This window comes from Astyanax mexicanus, chromosome 3 (assembly GCF_023375975.1).
Source record: "Astyanax mexicanus isolate ESR-SI-001 chromosome 3, AstMex3_surface, whole genome shotgun sequence".
Taxonomy (NCBI): domain Eukaryota; kingdom Metazoa; phylum Chordata; class Actinopteri; order Characiformes; family Acestrorhamphidae; genus Astyanax; species Astyanax mexicanus.
This window is the reverse complement of record NC_064410.1, coordinates 3,892,180-3,913,963: the sequence shown is the minus strand read 5'-3', so window position 1 is coordinate 3,913,963 and position 21,784 is coordinate 3,892,180. Positions and strand designations below refer to the sequence as shown.

Here is a 21,784-nt window from a genome sequence, read left to right as displayed (position 1 = left end):
ATGATTTGGAGACGCTGGCGTGGGTCAACAAGTCAGCAGAGGAAGTGAAAGACGTCAGGCTTGAGTAAAGTGTGCGCCAGTGTCATAGTAAATGTCAAACAGGAAAACGTACATATCTGAATGCACATCGCTGCTCAGTCACTCGCTGCTCAGAGAGCTGTGTGCAGCGCGTCTTTGGGTCACAATACGGTTAGTGAATTTTACTTTTTTACCACCTGAACATTCACTGAATTGCAGTATGGAAATGTATATTTTGAATTAGTTAGCTTAAGTTTGTACTTCTTGTGGGAAGGATAAGAGCTGTATTTCTCTGTTTTTATCTTTATATAAGTTTAGTGTTTAGTGAAACATTTAGTAAGCTTTTAGTTCCCTGTGTGAGAATTCTAACTGTGCTTCAGATGCAGTTCTGTGATTGTAGTATTTTCTTCTAGCAAATCTTCAGAAAGGATTTTAGAAGGTAGATTAAATTTTTAACTGAATTACCTCATTTTAAGTGTCATGGGCTTAATTTATTCATCTTATTTCATTTTTTTTATTCTAAATTCGGCTTAAAAAGAAAATCACTTTTCTGATAAAGTTATGCCTGGAATAAGCTTTATGATTTTTGGAAAATGTGAGGTTTAACTGTAAATGAGGTTCACTCAATGTAAACTGCGGTTGTTCATTTTGGATTTATTGATCTTTCGGGTTTTCCCCTTTCAGGGATTATATTATTATATTATTAATATTATATTATATAATATAATAATATATTATTATTATTATATATTATATTATATAGAAAGTTTTCAATAATTAAAGGAGAATTTTATAGTTTATGCATTTTTTTTATGCTAGACCGCTTCTGAAATCATTGTAGAATCCTTTGCGGCTAAGTTTGTTCAAAATGCTGTGTAGTACAAAGCTTTTTTTGGATATTATTTAGTTTAAGGGAGCCCTTTCAGTGAAGAACCATAGATCAAGAAATAAATGGTTAAAGTATAATTATTCTTGTCTTTTAAAAAAAACGAATGTTTTTTATTAATTATATTCCTTCAGTTATAAAGGCAAGTGTGCACAGCTCATCAAAATATTAGTTTCTTTTTTACTATTATAAGTATGTTTTTGAATTAATTAATTACTCCCAAATTCTAAATAGAATTTTGTGATTTAGAGCATTTATCTGCAGAAAACAGTGAAGGAGATGCAGTACTTTCAGATGTCTAATAATGCAAAGAAAACTTTCATATTCATTTAGAAACTACAAGAAATACTTTATAAGTTATTTGGTACAATAACTGCTTTTTAATCACAGCGTTTGTGCTTTTTGGCATGTTCTCCTCCACCAGTTTTACACACTGATTTTGGGTGACCTTATGCAACTCCTGGTTCAAAAAATTCAAGCAGTTCAGCTTGGTTCCTCAGGGCTGGAGATTGGGCTGGTCTTGACAGAGTCTTGATCTGGTGGTCCTTTGTCCACGTTGATAGACCTATTGGCATAGAGCATTGTCCTGCTGGGGAAAAGTTGGGAGTTGGGGAGTATTTTTTGGGCAAAAGAAAGCAAGTATTCTTTTAGGGTAACTTTGTGTGTGAGTTCTTCAAAAAAATCTAACTTAAAGTATGAGATTATGAGGGTAAAACACTCAAGTACACACAGAAAAGTATATATAGAGAGAGAAGGCTTTATTGTTAAGACAATTAATTAATTGTGGAAATGTGATGTTTGGGCTACCATTAAAATCTACACTTCTGTGGGACCAGATTCATTTTATTGGGTTAAAAACATGGATTTCAAAGCTTTGATTAGTTTAGATGTTCAAACGATGAGATGTTTTATATTTAAAACACTGAAATCAGTACCTGGAACCAAAAATTCATAAGAAATCTAAAATAAAAAAAATGAAGTTAAATACAGAGAACGGCTTAACCAGAACTTTCCTGTGCTCACTGCGTTACCATGGAGGCTGCTGATGTTATCAGACCACAGACTCTCCATTCCTCAAAGTGCTTCAACCACTTCTTGCTGCATGCAACGCTCCAAATTTCCAAGACCATATCACTTTTCATGTTTACAGTTCCTTAACCATTGTCTGTTGCTACACAGTTAATCCGTTTCTAACCAATTCTGACCAATCAGTGGAGAAAAAAAAACACCCTTTACGAGTATTGGAGAATCCCACCTGCATGTGTGTTGTTTTTTCTTCTTCTAACTTCCACCAATTAGTATTAGCAACCACCATCACACAGTTGAGTAATGCGAAGGAACACACTTAAACGCACACAGCAGAGAAATGCACTCAAATACAGTATAAATCGGGGGTTCCTAATGTAGGGGTCATGACCGATTTTAACCAATAACATGATCTCTTGCGTTAATCAGCCTTTCTAAGCCACACACAGAACATCTTTGTGCATTAATGCAGACCCAGCTATGATATTAATTAGTTATGTTTTTATAAAGATTGGAGATTTTGTTGGGGTTCACAAAATGTTGCACAGTAAAAAACATTAAGAACCTCTGTCCTTAATTGACGCTGGCTTTATTAATGCTATCAACAACTATCAGTGAGCGATCCAGCTCTGAAAAACAGTTTGCATTGCAGCCAACTGCTCCAGCACTGTCAAGGCACTGCATGAAACCATTCAGTGGTTTGTCATACGTGTCTCTTCACATGTCTGATATTCGAGCATGCTTCTTTAGAGCAGTGGTTCTCAGAAGTCTTAATGGACCCTCAGATGATAGAATCAGACGATTCAATATTTTACAGATACAGCTCTGGGGAAAAAAAGGATGCAGAGCTTTCAGACCTCAAATAATGCAAAGAAAACAAGTTTATGTTCATAAAGTTTTAAAAGTTCAGGAATCAATATTTGGTGGAATAACCCTGGTTCTCCTCCACCAGTCTTACACACTGCTTTTGGATAACTTTATATTACTCACTCCTGGTGCAAACATTCAAAAAGCAGTTCAGTTTGGTTTGATGGTTTGTGATCATCCATATTCCTCTTGATTATATTCCAGAGGTTTTCAATTTGGTAAAATCAAAGAAACTCATCAATTTTAAGTGCTCTCTTATTTTTTTCCAGAGCTGTATATTTGACAACCACTGCTTCAGGTGTATCCTCTGATAATTCGATCAACATAAAAATAATTTAAAAAATCTTAGCCTTTAGGGTTTTTGTATTAGTGATATGATAATATGATAATTTGGTCATCTATACTTTACTGGACTAATACATTTTTGAGACGACTCTTTATTTTAATTTCTTACATTTTCACACTTAATTATCTGTACTTTTTAAACATAGCGGTAGAATACAATTTTTACTTCCTAATAATAGCCTTAAAAATCTCCTCCTAAGCCTCCTATTACTCCTGTTTCATTTCAGCTTGTTTTTAATCCAGATAATCCAGATAAATCTCTCTATCCAGATAGAGATAGAGAATCTGATTGTGATTGGATGTTGAGAAGTATAATCATATACCATATTTACCTACATCCTATTGGTTTATACTGTGATCCATAACACCTGCACACCAAGTCACGCCCTCCACAATCCAGCAAGAACATAGCAGTTTTTAAAACGTCCAACTAAGCTTCTTCAATATATTTACATTCTACTAAAATACATTCATTTTCAATGGGCATATATGCAACTGAAACACTATTGAACCTAGTGCATCCCAAATCTACCAACATTACCATTAATTACTTTTATACTTTAAGTATAGTACAGTTTTAAAACCAGTACTTTTACACTTTTACTTAAAAGAGTAAAAAGCTTGAGATGATACTTCAACTTCTAGAGAAGTATTTAAAACCCAAGTATCCATAATTTTACCTGAGTGATAAATGTAAATACTTTTTACATCAAAGAATAATCAGTAGTATTATGAAATGGATTCAGAGTTAGGGAATTGGTCAATTTTATAGTCCTCTTTTGCCTGCGCAGGATTTTCGTCTGAATTATGAAATAAAACAGAGTTTTAAATGTATGGAGTGATGGTATGTCCTTTTTCTTAACTTTTAAACTTTTAAGCTTTTAAAAATCCAACAAGCTAAGGGCAGATGGCACTTTTAGATGGTAGGGTACACTTCAGTCAATGGCAGTTCAATCAATGGCTGTTATAGATACACTTTATTGGCCAAATTGTCTCTTTGCCTGCCTCTGATTTAATAATGTACGGCTTGGATGCATCTGTCGGCCATGGAAACCTATTCCATAAAGATCTCTACGCTCTATTGTTCTTCAGCTTATCTAAAGATGCTTTTTTAATGTCCTTTAAAGAGGACATGCCAGCAAAATAGAACGCAGAATGTTGTCACCATAATCAACGTAAGTAATGTCTGGATTTCCGAGAGTTAATATCACAAAGCGTCGTCTGTACTTTTCTTTTCAGTGTCATAGTTTGTGGTTTTTAGATGTCTAGAAATAAGACTGATAATAGATTAAAGGAAGTTTGGTGCAGTTTGCAGTTGGTGGTCAAACATCCTGTTTGTGAACTGTTTTTTTTTTTTTCATAGCAGATAGAATCACATTGGCAAAGATAGCAAATCTTTGAGGTACTGTCCCAATTTCATAATACAAAGCAAACGAAACCTTATCAGCAAAAGCCAAAAACCAAACCCTGTAAAGGTATGGCGTCATATCACTAAACATAATCTTGTGCCTACTGTTATTAATGCAGCATAAATGCAGAAAAGTAAATTCTATTACCTACTGAGATTTTAAAGCCAACTTATTCTCCCTGGAATGCTCTAGACTGTTTTCTAGGAATGTTCATGCATTTTTTAAACAAGATAATACAAAAGCACATGCTGCACACATTACAAATGGCTTGGCTGAGAAAGAAGAGAGTATGGGAGAATGTGTGGAGAATTTTGAATTGTTGTTAAGCTTATGATAAAATAATAAATAACATATATTGGATTCATACAATCCATTCTAAGAAACTTTTGTCCCAATTTGTCTCTAATTTGAGGTTGTAGTCTATATATACTAGTGCATCTCAAAAAAATATAAATCATTGAAAAGTTACTTCATTTTAGTAATTCAGTTAAATATGTGAACCTCATATATTATACAAATGTATTAAACACACAGAGTGATCTATGTTAAGCATTTATTTGTATTTTTTTTTTATTGTTGATGATCATGGCTTACAGACAATGAAAACCCTTAGAATTAAAATAAAATTAGAATATTATATAAGACCAATTGGTACTTTTGGCAGTGTGGGAAGTGTGCCAAATCCTGCTGAAAAATGAAATCCACATCTCTTTAAAAGTTGTCATGAAGTCAAACCATCACTGATTGGTGGAAACTTCACACTAGATCTCGAGCAGCTTGGACTGTGTGTCTCTCCACTCTTCCTCCAGACTCTGCTCCCTTGATTTCCTTTAAATGAAATGTAAAATTTACTGATGATCAGTGATGGTTTGGAGAGTCATGTCTGTCATCTGCTGGTGTTGATCCACTGTGTTTTATTATCAAGTCTAAAGTCAGTGCAGTTTTGTTTTCCCACAAAATCTTACAGCACTTCATTCTTCCATCTGCTGTCAACTTTAATTTCTTACATTTTCACACTTAATTATCTGTACTTTTTAAACATAGCGGTAGAATACAATTTTTACTTCCTAATAATAGCCTTAAAAATCTCCTCCTAAGCCTCCTATTACTCCTGTTTCATTTCAGCTTGTTTTTAATCCAGATAATCCAGATAAATCTCTCTATCCAGATAGAGATAGAGAATCTGATTGTGATTGGATGTTGAGAAGTATAATCATATACCATATTTACCTACATCCTATTGGTTTATACTGTGATCCATAACACCTGCACACCAAGTCACGCCCTCCACAATCCAGCAAGAACATAGCAGTTTTTAAAACGTCCAACTAAGCTTCTTCAATATATTTACATTCTACTAAAATACATTCATTTTCAATGGGCATATATGCAACTGAAACACTATTGAACCTAGTGCATCCCAAATCTACCAACATTACCATTAATTACTTTTATACTTTAAGTATAGTACAGTTTTAAAACCAGTACTTTTACACTTTTACTTAAAAGAGTAAAAAGCTTGAGATGATACTTCAACTTCTAGAGAAGTATTTAAAACCCAAGTATCCATAATTTTACCTGAGTGATAAATGTAAATACTTTTTACATCAAAGAATAATCAGTAGTATTATGAAATGGATTCAGAGTTAGGGAATTGGTCAATTTTATAGTCCTCTTTTGCCTGCGCAGGATTTTCGTCTGAATTATGAAATAAAACAGAGTTTTAAATGTATGGAGTGATGGTATGTCCTTTTTCTTAACTTTTAAACTTTTAAGCTTTTAAAAATCCAACAAGCTAAGGGCAGATGGCACTTTTAGATGGTAGGGTACACTTCAGTCAATGGCAGTTCAATCAATGGCTGTTATAGATACACTTTATTGGCCAAATTGTCTCTTTGCCTGCCTCTGATTTAATAATGTACGGCTTGGATGCATCTGTCGGCCATGGAAACCTATTCCATAAAGATCTCTACGCTCTATTGTTCTTCAGCTTATCTAAAGATGCTTTTTTAATGTCCTTTAAAGAGGACATGCCAGCAAAATAGAACGCAGAATGTTGTCACCATAATCAACGTAAGTAATGTCTGGATTTCCGAGAGTTAATATCACAAAGCGTCGTCTGTACTTTTCTTTTCAGTGTCATAGTTTGTGGTTTTTAGATGTCTAGAAATAAGACTGATAATAGATTAAGGAAGTTTGGTGCAGTTTGCAGTTGGTGGTCAAACATCCTGTTTGTGAACTGTTTTTTTTTTTTTTCATAGCAGATAGAATCACATTGGCAAAGATAGCAAATCTTTGAGGTACTGTCCCAATTTCATAATACAAAGCAAACGAAACCTTATCAGCAAAAGCCAAAAACCAAACCCTGTAAAGGTATGGCGTCATATCACTAAACATAATCTTGTGCCTACTGTTATTAATGCAGCATAAATGCAGAAAAGTAAATTCTATTACCTACTGAGATTTTAAAGCCAACTTATTCTCCCTGGAATGCTCTAGACTGTTTTCTAGGAATGTTCATGCATTTTTTAAACAAGATAATACAAAAGCACATGCTGCACACATTACAAATGGCTTGGCTGAGAAAGAAGAGAGTATGGGAGAATGTGTGGAGAATTTTGAATTGTTGTTAAGCTTATGATAAAATAATAAATAACATATATTGGATTCATACAATCCATTCTAAGAAACTTTTGTCCCAATTTGTCTCTAATTTGAGGTTGTAGTCTATATATACTAGTGCATCTCAAAAAAATATAAATCATTGAAAAGTTACTTCATTTTAGTAATTCAGTTAAATATGTGAACCTCATATATTATACAAATGTATTAAACACACAGAGTGATCTATGTTAAGCATTTATTTGTATTTTTTTTTATTGTTGATGATCATGGCTTACAGACGATGAAAACCCTTAGAATTAAAATAAAATTAGAATATTATATAAGACCAATTGGTACTTTTGGCAGTGTGGGCAGTGTGCCAAATCCTGCTGAAAAATGAAATCCACATCTCTTTAAAAGTTGTCATGAAGTCAAACCATCACTGATTGGTGGAAACTTCACACTAGATCTCGAGCAGCTTGGACTGTGTGTCTCTCCACTCTTCCTCCAGACTCTGCTCCCTTGATTTCTAAATAATATGTAAAATTTACTGATGATCAGTGATGGTTTGGAGAGACATGTCATCTGCTGGTGTTGATCCACTGTGTTTTATTATCAAGTCTAAAGTCAGTGCAGTTTTGTTTTCCCGCAAAATCTTACAGCACTTCATGCTTCCCTCTGCTACTGACAACTTTTATAAAGGAGACGCGGATTTCATTTTCCAGCAGGACTTGGCACACTGCCCACACTGCCAAAATTACACAATGAATTTTATGTTTTTTTATTAGCTGTAAGCCATAATCATCAACAATAAAATAAATACAAGCTTAAAATAGATCGATTTGTGTGTTTAATACATATATATAATATATGAGTTTCACATTTTGAACTGAATTACTGAAATAAAGTAACTTTTCAGAATCAGAATCAGAATCGGGCTTTATTGGCCAAGTATGCTCACACATACAAGGAATTTGTGTTTGGTTTCAGTAGCTCACAGTGCACAATAATTGACAATAACATTACAGAAGTAAAACATTTACTCACATAAACACACGCACACACATACAAACATACCTGTAACCTAACTTTACGTGTGCAGAGTTGTATATTTACAGTAAAGTGCTGAGTGCAGCAGTAAGGACACTGGTGCAGTCTGAATAAATAATTAAGTTAAACTGAGTTAAATAAGGCATATAAATATGAGAACAGAAGAATTACTTGCAGAGACAGTACAGTGTGTTGTAGCCACTATCACCAGATTAATAAAGTGCAGTACAGAGGGTTAACAGAGTGAGAGGGATGACATGGATATGGATGTATGTAACAGTCTTGTGTGGATGTAACAGACTGTATCCTGGATGTTATGTTGTAGTGTTCAGCTATTCATGAGAGTGATGGCGTGTGGGAAGAAGCTTCTCTGTAGTCTGGTGGTCTTGATCTTCAGTTGGCTAAAACGCCGTCCTGAGGGGAGACGCTGGAACAGGTGGTGTCCAGGGTGTGACGCATCAGAGACAATGTTCTCTGCTCTTTTCCTGGTTCTGGAGGTGTGTAGATCTGGCAGGGTGGGTAGCTTCACACCGATGGTCCTCTCTGCAGACCTGATGATGCGCTGCAGTCGGTGGATATCATGTTTGGAAGCTGAGCTGCCCCACACTGTGATGGATGTGGTGAGGACAGACTCAATGGTGTTTTCAATGATATTCAACATTTTTGAGATGCACTAGTGTAATATATAAATATAATATATTACATTAGTGCTTTACAGTGCTGTAAAGGTTAGAGAAGGTGATTTGGAACCAGAAGGTTGCTGGGTTGAGATCCACTGGATCGTCATTCAGTGGCTTCTGGAATTCCAAATATGCACCTTTATCCTAATGTATGTGTTTTACATGTGGAGGAGGAATTCTGTTTTATTCAAATGCATACTATCACTGAAGTTCTCTTATGAACTTATGATGATACACCGTTATCTTTAAATAATCTAGCAGCACTCCTGCCGCAGTTTTCTTCACGGCCAGATTTGTCACCCTTTTCCATAACAGTCACGTAAACTCTCAGTGAGGTTAACATGTGGTTATCATTTATTAATCTTCCATAACATCACTTGAACTTTCTTAGTCAACAGCTCACTCATCACTGGACGAGTGTGTGGCAACTTCCACTGTCTTGTTGGTAGATTGAGTAATTTTTGTGGTTTTCCAGCAAAAAAAAGAAGTTTAACAACCTCAAATCAGGATCAGTTCATCTTTATTTTCACTCAAAAATACATAGAGTGTGAGCCTCATTTACAATGCCGCCGATCATTTAAAGTTTAAAAGGGAATTAGAAATAATAAGGAAAAAAATAGTAAAATAGTATCAGGTTTCCGTTTTCACACTCTGACCTCTGATCTAACACCGATAAGTGTGGCCCTTACACAAATAGTAGCAATACTTTAAATGCACTCGTCTGATAAACATGCAGTGAGAAGGTGAGAGCAGCGTGTGCACTTTAAAAATAATAAATAAAATAAATTTCTGAATCAGTTTCTCTGATTTTGCTATTTATAGATATATGTTTGAGTAAAATGAACATTGTTGTTTTATTCTATAAACTACAGACAACATTTCTCCCAAATTCCAAATATAAATATTCTCATTTAGAGAAAAAAAAACAAGTTTTTTTTAACTAATATTAATATTTGGTGAAATAACCCTGCTTTTTAATCACACTTTTCATGCATCTTGTCATATTCTCCTCCACCAGTCTTACACACTGCTTTTGGATAACTTTATGCTGCTTTACTCCTGGTGCAAAAGTTCAAGCAGTTCAGTTTGGTGGTTTGATGGCTTATGATCATCCATCTTCCTCTTGATTATATTCCAGAGGTTTTCAATTTGATAAAATCAAAGAAACTCATCATTTTTAAGTGATCTCTTATTTTTTTTCAGAGCTGTATGTAAAAAAAAAGAAATTCTAAAAAGACCATAAAAATGTACATATAAAAAGTAAAGAATTTATAAGATATAAAATAAAAAAAGTTAGAAAAAGATAACAACAGTAAAAGTAAAGTAAAATGATAAGAATTATAAGATTTGATTAAATGATCAATGAACTAAGAACATAGTAATCAAAATAAAAACATGAGAATAAAAAAAAACTAGCTAACTAAATAAATAAATAAGTAAATACAAATAAATAAAACAGTGCTCCAAAAAAATTTTAAACATGCTCCAAATGTAATCTCTACAGGTACCCTCTGATCACTCATCCTCACAAAAGCTCGTATCAGGTTTCCGTTTTCACACTCTGACCTCTGATCTAACACCGATAAGTGTGGCCCTTACACAAATAGTAGCAACACTTTAAATGCACTCGTCTGATAAACATGCAGTGAGAAGGTGAGAGCAGCGTGTGCACTTTAACACATAGACAGCGCAGCTCAAAAACAAATCTTAAGCAAAGCTAGCACTTTAATGCAATTTGAACATTTACATTTTATTTAAAGCAGCTGTCCATATTTTTTCTTTTATATTAAAATATGTATTTCAAGATATTTTTAGTGTCTCTGTATATTTTTTTCAGTATTTCTTAAATGAAAAAGAAAAAATAATAATAAACAACGCAATATACTAAAAAACACAGCATTTCATTAACCTGCATTAAAAGTACTCCCCTACATGCTCTGTGCAATTACATGTTCTCACCAGAGAGGTCACTAAATCCCCCATGCTTGCAGACTGCTACTTTAAATTATAGTTTTTTTTTCTTTTTTCTTTTTCTTATTTCATTTACTTTTATATATATTTTTTTAAATTCTAAATACAGCAACACTTCTACCTCAAACAATTAAACAATTTATGGCGATGTGGATTTCATTTTCCAGCAGGACTTGGCACACTGTCCACACTGCCAAAAGTACCAATTGGTCTTGTATAATATTTTCATTTTCTGAGACACTGATTTTTGCGTTTTTATGCAATTAAGAAAATAGCTCATTTCCTGCACAAATGCTCATTTTGTTGTCACAACACAAAAACCTGGATTCATTTAAACTACTGTAATTCATTCAAAACACTAATGCAACATATAGCCAATCACAGTTCAACCACTGTCAAAATTATAGCAGATAATATTAATAAACTACATAAACAGGTAAAAGAAAAAAGTTAAGAGTGTCACTAAAATATTATTGAAATAGATAGCAAAAAAGCGAAAATACTGAAATAGATAGAAAAGTATGAAAAGTATGACATTCTCTCTCTCTCTCTTTTTGTTCACAGGTAGCACAGTATGACGGAAAGGAACAGTTCCAGATGTGATGACACATTTAAATCACAGCTGCTGCCGTACATCTACGGCGTAGAGCTGTGCCTGGCTCTGGTGGGTAACGTTTTTGCCCTGTGGCTGCTGGTGACAAAGGAGAGGAGGAACTGGCACACTGGGGTGGTGTTCTCCTGCAACCTGGCCATCAGCGACATCCTTTACGCCCTGACCCTCCCTCTTCTGATCATCCACTATGCAAGGAGAAAAGGGTGGCCCTTCCCTGAAGCCGTCTGCAAAATAGAGCGTTTCCTGTTCTCCTGCAACCTCTACGCCAGCATCTACTTCATCATGTGCATCAGCGTCAACAGGTACCTGGCCATCGTCCACCCCTTTTTCACCCGCAAGCATGTGAATCCAAAGCATGCCAAGATAGCCAGCCTGCTGGTCTGGATGGTCGTAGCCATCATCTCGTCTCCAATCCTAAGTTTTGCAGGCCTTCGAAAAGTGAGGTGCAGATCCTTCTCAAACAGAGACGAAGTACCGAAGTACAGCTACAGGATCTTCATGGCTATCTCAGGGTGCCTGGTTCCCTTTGTGGTCACGTTTGCATCGTACTTTGGAGTAATATGGGTGGTGTTAAAAAATGCCAACATCACCACCCTGGAGAAGAGAAAAGTGGCTCTTATCGTGTCCTTGGTCTGCGTCCTCTACGCCATCTCCTTTGTGCCGTACCACATCCTGCAAATATGGCACTTTCACTTAAAGGACAAAAAAATAACCAACTGCACCGTGGACATCGCGTACCAGGTTTCAAAAGGACTGGCGAGCCTGAACATGTGCCTTCACCCCATACTCTACACTGCTGTGTTCGATAGCATCAGGACTGCTGTTTGCTGTAAAAGGAGATCCAATGAATCTCCAATGAGTCTCCAATAAATAAATAAATGAATAATCGGTCTTCATTTATGTATTGTCTAACAGTAGGCCTATAAATTGCACCTATAATTTCACTCATCATTGTGTCATAAGTTTGTCTCATTATTTTATATTTAGCTTTTCAATTTGGCATTCCTACATCCTACCATTACTGTCCTAGCCTGCAGTCCAAGCCTTCTGGTCTCTGTATCTTAGATGTAAGATTGATTAAAGCTGTGTTAATAAAGACATATTTTATTTTTGAAAATTTGTCTCCTGGTCTAAATGATTTGTGCATTAAGCGGATTAAACAAAACACTTTGTTTAACAGTTTTGCTAATCAGTGCATACACAGGACCAGGAAGAAGAGTATATGGGTGACTAGAACAACTGGCAGAACAACCTGTTTAACTCTTAACAAAAAAAAAAAACAACAAAAAAAAACGTGTTATAAAGCTCTGGAAAAAAATAAGACACCACTTAAAAATGATTTATTTTACCAAATTGAAAACCTCTGGAATATAATCAAGAGGAAGATGGATGATCACAAGCCATCAAACCAAACAGAACTGCTTTACTTTTTGCATAAGGCATAAAGTTATCCAAAAGCAGTGTGTAAGACTGGTGAAGGAGAACATGCCAAGAGGCATGAAAACTGTAATTAAAAACAGTGATATTCCAGTAAATATTGATTTCTGAACTCTTAAAACTTTATAATATGAATATATGTTTTCTTTGCATTATTTGAGGTCTAAAATCTCTGTCTTTTTTCTTATTTCCTGCAAATAAATGCTCTAAATGACAATGTTGTCAAATTTTGTCTTATAGAATAAAATGTTCATTTTACTCAAACATAAACCTATAAATAGTAAAATCAGAGAAACTGATTCAGAACCTGAAGTGCTATCTTAATCTTTTCCAGAGCTGTACATCTGAACAATATAAACTGCCTAATGTTTAATTCTCACTAAAATGACATTAAATACATTAAAATTCTCACTCGTTAAAATCTAGCCAGGAACTGATGGTGCTCATAAAAACCCACAGCAGATTCACATCCTGGCTTTTTACACACATAATCAGTTTTAAGGTATTAATAACAGCATTTTAATAGTGCTCATATGTAATGGAAAACTCTCACCAAACCCTTCTCATGTTTTTCTGAAGGTGAAAGGAACTTCCTTTGCTTTAAAGTCAGTTTAGACCACAAATCCACATCCGTCCAACCTTTAGTGTAAATCATCTAGAGAGGGGATTTTCTTTTTAACACTAAATCATGCATTTAACTGAACAGGTTTTTTTGCACAATGTTTTAAAAGCATGCGAATCTATCCTTACAAGCAGAGAAGATATAAAAGCTATACATGGTATAGAATGAAATAGCACAGATTATTTTGTCGCTGTCAAATCAAAAACACTTATCTCCATTTTTGTCGATTTTTTGTTTACTACATAATTTGAACAGACAAACTGTCCCTTACACTGTGCCAAAATTTCTTGATGGACGGACCAATAGAAACTCTTCAAAATGACCTGAAATAAACCTTTTTTTACATTGACTTCCATTGAAAGTTTACAAGTTTTTTCCTCTCTCCTGTACAGTTGCTGTTTTGTGTTTTTCATTGGACAGTGACGATATATTAACAACCAGTAACAACACAATTATAATAATTTGGGTAATAATATGTTGTATAAACTTCTGTATATATTTAATACTTCTGTTGATTACATGTTTGTGTTTCTTGACACAATCTCAAAAGTTGATTCAAGTGTATTTGTGAAGACAATTCTACTTTTACTTCTGTTTCAGTGCTTCACATTTGGTTTCCACTTCCCTTTTTGCATTTATTTTTAATTCTGTTCTGCTGGTAACAAGTTGTTTTGCTGCTAATGCTATCTCTCACTTTCGAGATTCAAGAAAATTATTTTACAATCAGATTGAGGGGGATTTTAATGATCTTTATTGTACAAAAACTAAACCTTTTGCCACAAAATTATCTCTATAGATTTTACTGTGTAAGCATTTTCAATTTATATTCTAGTGTTTGAACATGAATATTGTGGTCCCTTGATGGCCCCTTACAAAATTGTACATTTCATACACATAGAAGCTACAAAATAAAGCAGAAACAGACGAGAGATTTGAAAAGCAAAATCCACAAAAAACCACAAAAATTAAAGCAAAGAGTGGCAAAATCCAAACGCAAATAGTTTTTAAATTACCACAAAGAAAAATAAAGTAACCAAGTATATTTAAAAATATTTTTTTAATTTTGTTCTCTCTGTTTCTAATTTAATTAAAACTTTTTTATATTGATTCTGATTTTTTTCTGCAATACTTGCCCCCTTTATTAATACTGTGCATTTAAATATATATATATATATATATATATATATATATATATATATATATATATATATATATATATATATATATATATATATATTGATTTGAAAAGTTACTTTATTTCAGTAATTGAGTTGAGGAAAATGTGAAACTCATATATTATATAGATGTATTACACGCAGAGTGATCTATTTTAAGCGTTTATTTCTTTTATTGTTGATGATTATGGCTCACAGCCAATGAAAAACAAAAAAAATCAGTCTCGAAGAAAATTTCGAATTCGAATATTTTATAAGACCAATTGGTGCTTTTGGCAGTGTGGGCAGTGTGCCAAGTCATGCTGGAAAATGAAATCCGCATTTCTATAAACGTTGTCAGTAGAGGGAAGCATGAAGCGCTGTAAGATTTTCAGCTAAAAAACTACAAAACTTCAGTAAATTTTGCATTTCATTTGTTAATCAAGGGAGCAGAGTCTGGAGGAAGAGTGGAGAGACACAGTCCACGCTGTTTGGGGTCTAGTGTAAAGTTTGCTGACAACTTTTATAGAGATGCGGATTTCATTTTCCAGCAGGACTTGGCACACTGCCCACACTGCCAAAAGTATCAATTGGTCTTATATAATATTCTAATTTAGTAAGACACTGTTTTTTGGGGGATTTTCATTGGCTGTAAGACATAATCATCAACAATAAAATAAATAAAGGCTTAAAATAGATCACTCTGTGTGTAATACATCTATATAATATATGAGTTTTACATTTTAAACTGAATTTCTGAAATAAAGTAATTTTTTAGTGATATTTTAAGTGTTAGAGATGCACTAGTATATGATATATAACTACAGTATGGGGCTGACTGAGCTCCTCCCCGCCCGTAGATAGTGCTGTTTAGCCCTGATCTCCAGCTCGGCCCCCAGCCCGGGTCTTTTCTCACAGGCGCTGCGCCAGGATGCCGTCGAATGAATACGACGAGTAAGTGTTTAATTTTTTTGATTAAACTATAAACTGATAAATACGGACATTTATTAAGCTAAACCACACTTATAACGCTCTCTTTCACAGCTCAAAGCCCAGCTGGGCAGATCAGGTGGAGGAGGAGGGAGATGAAGGTGCGTAACCCGGTCTGTTACAGTTAGCATTAGCATTAGCATTACCTATCCGGCGTGTCTGAGTAACTAGCTAGCGATTAGCTTAGCTTAGCCTAGCCTAACTAACTGAAGTGAGGCAGGCCACAAGGAGCCTTACCAGAGCTTTAACTCCCCCCAAACTACCCGAAAACTGCAATAATATACCACATTAATCTAATATATGCGTTTAGTCGAGCCCTGTGATAAAAAAAATGAGAAGTTAAATGACAGAAATAACAGAATTTGAACTATTGTCGCCACATTAGCTCGCAGGATAACTATTAGCTTAGCTAGTTAGCTTGGTACAGTAAGCATTAGCTCAGCTATAGTGTAGCTTATCTCTTTACAAATGGAGAGCTAAAATGAACGTTACCTCCTTAACTTATATATTAACGCACAATTCAGATAAAACACATTGAATTAGAAGAGCTGTGTCCAAACTTTTGACTAACACCCTGTATAATTAGCTAGGAAACCCAGGTTAATATGTGTATGCTGATAAGGCAGATAACTACTAGTGAATCTCAAAACATTAGAATATCATTAAAAAAAAGTTACTTTCTTTTAGTAATTCAGTTAAAAATGTGGAACTTATATATTACATTTTATTTATTTTATTTAGTGTCTCAGAAAATAAGACCATCATATAAGAACAGTTTTGGTACTTTTTGCAGTATGGACAGTGTGCCAAGTCTTGCTGGAAAATGAAATCCACATCTCCATAAAAGTTGTCAGCAATGGGAAGCATGAAGTGCTGCAAGATTTTGTGGGAAAACACTGCACTGTCTTTGGATTTAATATATAACATAGTGGATCAACACCAGCAGATGACATGTCTCTCCAAACCATCACTGATCATCAGTACATTTTGCATTTCATTTGGAAATCAAGGGAGCAGAGTCTGGAGGAAGAAGAGTGGAGAGAGACACAGTCCAAATTGCTTAAGGACTAGTGTAAAGTTTTTACAATCAGTGATGGTTTGGAGAGCCAGGTTATCTGCTGGTGTTGGTCCACTGTGTTATATTAAGTCCATAGTCAGTCCAAAGGCATAAATGTGGGTACTCACCAAGACAATATCAATTTGTACAAGAAGCACTGATTTTGAGGTGTGTGTGTGTGTGTGTGTGTGTGTGTGTATATATATATAAATAACACAATGTATTTATTAATATTATTTTTTCCTAAAGGCACTCTCCCATCACCGAAAGAAACTGTCAAGGGTAACATCAAGACTGTGACAGAATATAAGATTGATGAGGATGACAAGAAGTTCAAGGTATGAACTGATATTTATAGAATTGCTCAAAAAGCAGGATTTTGAGTTTTCTAAATAAGAACTTCACTGACTTTTTTTTTTTCTGTTTTTCTACAGATTATCCGAACCTTCAAAATTGAGAATAGAAAGGCTTCTAAAGCAGTTGCCAGGCGAAAGGTATGGTTGCTTTTGCTAAGACTTGTTTAAACTTTTTTGAATGTCTTGCTAACTATTGTCTCATGGAGGTGTGTTTTTTTTTCTGATATCTGTACAGAACTGGAAAAAATTCGGTAACTCTGAATTTGACCCACCTGGACCTAATGTTGCCACCACCACTGTGAGCGATGATGTGTACATGACCTTCATCTCCAGTAAAGAGGTGAGTGATTTTTTTTTTTATTATTATTGAGCGGGATTGACCATATTTGTCAAGGACTCCTTTGCTGTGTGCATGTTAAGGCATGTTTTGTTTTAATAGAGTTTCTTGCTATATTGTAGTCCCGATCCGATACTTTGGCAGTGCAGTAAAAAAATAAAAATAAAAAATACATAAATAACACATCCAAGTTGTCCCTATAAAGAAAAATTACTTAGTTATTATTGAAACGATTGTATTAACATACCATTTTAAGTTAATTTTAATGTACTAAATATCCATATAAATAATTTATTTTTCTTAAATAAACAAACTTAATGTCTATGAAATCAAATATCAGACATAAATATGTGTGCATGTGGTTTCTCAGTTGGGGAATCATGTTTGTCGTGTTGAAAACACATTTTTCCTTCCTGTTGCATGAAATCGGATCCGATTTCGGATCACGTGATCGGATTGGGGACATCCCTAGTATTGCAGGGTACACACACAGACAAACTTTACTACATCTACTAGTTTATCAGTTTCATGTCAGTTTGTTTGTTCTGCTATTTCTACTGTTGGTTGGCTCATTCTTTATTTTTCACCTGCACACCTTCCAAAAAACACTCCTGCTTCTGCTTTCAGTGGGAGTTATGGTGCTTTCACTCTGACTTTGTTTGGTCTGGACCTTAAGACTTTTTAGTTTTGTTTAAACCAAACAGACCCGGCTGCAGAAACATTTTAAAGGGGGGGCATTGTATTTTTTCAGGGGGGCACATTTTTTTCAAAAAGCCTTTTATTTGCTTCAAATTGAACAGCGGCTCTATGGCGACTCCAGTGCCGAGAAACAACAATCTGTCAATAAAATCCCAAAATCTAAACAAACAAACAAACAAAAAACAATAGTGCAGTGCTTTGTTCATTCAATTAAATTAAAAGTCAAATATATGCAAAAACACATGCAGTGAAAAACATAAGCACTGATGTCAGAACACTGACTGAAGTAAACATTCATGCTAGTAGGGTTAACTACAACAGCTAGGGAGTACAAGGAGCAGAACAGAGAACTGTTCTGCCTGCAAGAAACCTAAGTTTGTGCATGTGAGGGAGGAGGTGTGGTGAGCAGAAAGAGGTTTACTCCACTTTTAGTAGAGTGGCAGACGGCGTTTGTGTTTACTCCAGTGTTGACTTCAACGCTTACGTTTCCAACTGAAATGAATGGTGCTGCTTCCTGTCCATTCTCATGTACTCCAGTGTCACTTGTTGTCCTCTTATTTGTTTGGAAATAAGTCCGAATATCCATGCCACACGAACAACGGTGAGCGTAGCTGTTTCTCAAGTATGAACTTTAGTCAGTGACCCGCCCCCCTCCAACTGTAATTGGCTAGAACGTTGCCTTCCTTCACTGATTGGTTGAATTGAATGACTGACAAACTGAGATAGGAAAAATAGAAAGATGGTCACTCAGAGGTGAAAACAAAACAAAACAAAAAAAAAAACATATACGGCTTCCAGTCCAGTCAGGGGGGGCGTAGCTGACTCTGTGGGGGGGCACTGCCCGCCAATGCCCGCCCATGCCGCCGGGTCTGAAACCAAATGAGCAGACACAAAAAATGCTGTGAACCAAAGTTCAAACCAAAGGAATCATATTTGGCCTGACCAAAGGTTTGGTTAATTTGCGGTGTGAAAAAAGTGGTTTAGACATTTGGATCAATAATAGTAATTTTATGGAGACTATCACCTATTAAATAATATAAGAAGGAAAAAGAACAGGGGTTGCACTTTTATCTTATTGGCGAATATTTTAGAAATGTAGTATTTTCTCTGCATTGAGCAGAAGTTCAAACATCCACAACTAACACCATAAATCGGATGGTAACGTCTGCTGACTGCTTGAAGCAGCTGTGATTGGCTTGGCAGTATTTGGTGAGCTGAAAGTGAGCATTGGCTCAGTTTATCACTAGTTAACATCATATCTGAAAGGGATGAACTGTCTTCCTCCTGCTCCTCTCATCTCCTCGATTCCTCCACTTTCTTTTGGGTAAGGAGAGTAGCAGTAGGAAGGAAGTGGAGGGAGAGGAGGAGTAGCAGAAGTTTCTGGATGCTGGGAGGGTCTTTTTTTTTCAGCAGTCATCTGGTGTATGTGCTGCCCTCTAGAGGAAGCCTCCAGTAATACTGTAGCACATAGACCAGAATGTGATCTATTATCTTTACAGTGCCGTCGGTGGTTTATGTGAATGCATGGTCAAACAGATAGTATATTTCTAGCCTTTGTCTTGTGTAGTCGATCCTGTGTGCTCATTATAGAATGTTACAAACCAATAAATAAAGGGTATATGCCAATTTCTGCCTTCACTGGCTTATACCATTGGGTAATCTTAATGTTGTGCTTGATGTGCTTCCTTTTTATATCTTTTGAGACTAAATAGTTGCATTTTTCCATCCTTTGCAGGACCTTAATGCACAAGACCAGGATGAGGATCCTATGAGCAAGCTGAAAGGTCAGAAGATTGTGTCTTGCCGTATCTGCAAGGGAGACCATTGGACCACCCGCTGTCCCTACAAAGACACCCTGGGCCCCATGCAGAAGGAGCTTGCAGAGCAGTTGGGTCTGTCCACAGGGGATAAAGAGAAAGCAACAGGTGTGTTATCACAGACTCGTAGCTGGTAAATGTTTTAAAGAACAAAATTATTGTAGTTCAGCGTTTTAAAATCATGTTTTCTTTTTCCCTCATCCAGAGCCTGAGCCTGCTCAGCCAGTCCAGAGTAAAACTGGGAAGTACATTCCTCCCAGCCTGCGAGACGGAGGCACGCGCAGAGGAGAATCCATGCAGCCTAACCGGAGAGGTGAAATATCATAAACACAAACACACTTTCTCACGTTTATTGGATGGTTCTTATTAGCCAGTGCTAATGGTTTTACATTTCTCTCCAGCTGATGACAATGCTACCATCCGTGTCACCAATCTGTCGGAAGACACGAGGGAGACGGATCTGCAGGAGCTCTTCAGGCCGTTTGGTTCTATCTCCAGGATCTACCTGGCCAAGGACAAGAACACTGGCCAGTCTAAGGTAATTTACATGCACTCAAAAATCACGAGACCACTTAAAAAAAAGAGTTTCTTTGATTTTACCAAATTGAAAACCTTTAAAAACCTTCTCAATTTTTTAAATGATTCCAAGATGCATGAAAACTGTGATTAAAAAACAGGGTTGTTCCACCAAATATTTCAGATTTCTTTGCATTATTTGAGATCTGAAAGCTCTGCATCTTTTTTTGTTATTTTAGCCATTTTCATTTTCTCCAAATTAATGCTCTAAATGACAATATTTTATTTGGAATTTGGAAGAAATGAATGTAGTTTATAGAATAGAACTATAAATAGCATAGCAAGTAACTGAAGTGGTCTCTTTAATTATTTCCAAAGCTGTATACAAATAGTGAGGTGAAATTACATGCCTTTTGATGGGTATCTGTTCTATAAGAAAACTGCAGTAGATGTTGCAGTAATGCTTTTAGTGAACTGGCTTTAGCTCTAATTTGCTTTTCTCTTGTATTTTTTTTTTTTTTGCTTTCCAGGGATTTGCCTTCATCAGCTTCCACCGGCGGGAGGATGCTGCCAGAGCTATTGCAGGAGTGTCAGGCTTTGGATATGATCACCTTATCCTCAATGTGGAATGGGCTAAGTAAGTGTTTCTACAGATAAAGCATGTGTTTCTGATTTTATAAACAGGGTTCGTTTCATTTTAGGCCTACTATAAGTAATTGCAATTATAGTTTTAGTAAATTTTTGGTTTTAACCATGTCTGTACTGATATTTTAAAAATCGTATGGTCATGAATGCAGGGAAAAGTCATGAAAAAATCATGGAAATGTATTGGTTAAAAAGAGTAAGAACCCTGTATATAACTAATAACTAGCTGCACCTCAGTAACACATTGTCTTTCTTTTTCAGACCTTCCAACAACTGAGAGTAGGACCTCTGTTCATATTCCAGGAGGATGAGGAGCATTCTTCCAGTAGAGTTTGGCTATTAATTGAATAAACATGTTACAGATTAAATGCATTTGCTTCTTATTTCACATTTGTGTGAGGTTACTGTCATTTACCCTGAATAATGGATAAAAACACCACATCCATATTAACCAATACTCTTGTTTACCATGTCCTTCTCTCAGCTGAGAGTTAAAACTAGACTAGAGGAACTGACACTGATCTGAAAGGAATTACCACACTTTTAATGTAACATCTATTTCTGTAATTAAAAAGAAAACAGAAGTACAGCCAACTTTTGCTATGACTGTTAATAAACAAACAGGCTGGTCAAAAGGTTTACACTCTCTTGGATTGATGATGGTAGAGTCTGAATGTTGCACAAA

General features: G+C 35.4%; 2 protein-coding genes across 2 annotated transcripts; both read left to right on the top strand.

Annotated features, from left to right (window-relative positions):
* Positions 1-41: 41 nt before the first annotated feature.
* On the top strand, positions 42-12,586 carry p2ry11 (purinergic receptor P2Y11). Its single transcript, XM_007241032.4, has 2 exons — positions 42-189; positions 11,421-12,586. Exon 2 carries the CDS (start codon positions 11,431-11,433, stop codon positions 12,337-12,339), a length of 909 nt encoding a protein of 302 aa, XP_007241094.2. The 5' UTR covers positions 42-189; positions 11,421-11,430; the 3' UTR covers positions 12,340-12,586.
* Positions 12,587-15,526: 2,940 nt separating this feature from the next.
* On the top strand, positions 15,527-21,467 carry eif3g (eukaryotic translation initiation factor 3, subunit G). The gene is made up of 10 exons (XM_022668037.2): positions 15,527-15,636; positions 15,727-15,773; positions 16,979-17,067; positions 17,164-17,223; positions 17,321-17,425; positions 19,857-20,046; positions 20,144-20,251; positions 20,340-20,476; positions 20,985-21,091; positions 21,361-21,467. The coding sequence occupies exons 1-10, from the start codon at positions 15,614-15,616 to the stop codon at positions 21,374-21,376; spliced, it is 882 nt and encodes a 293-aa protein (XP_022523758.1). The 5' UTR covers positions 15,527-15,613; the 3' UTR covers positions 21,377-21,467.
* The last annotated feature ends 317 nt before the right edge of the window (positions 21,468-21,784 follow it).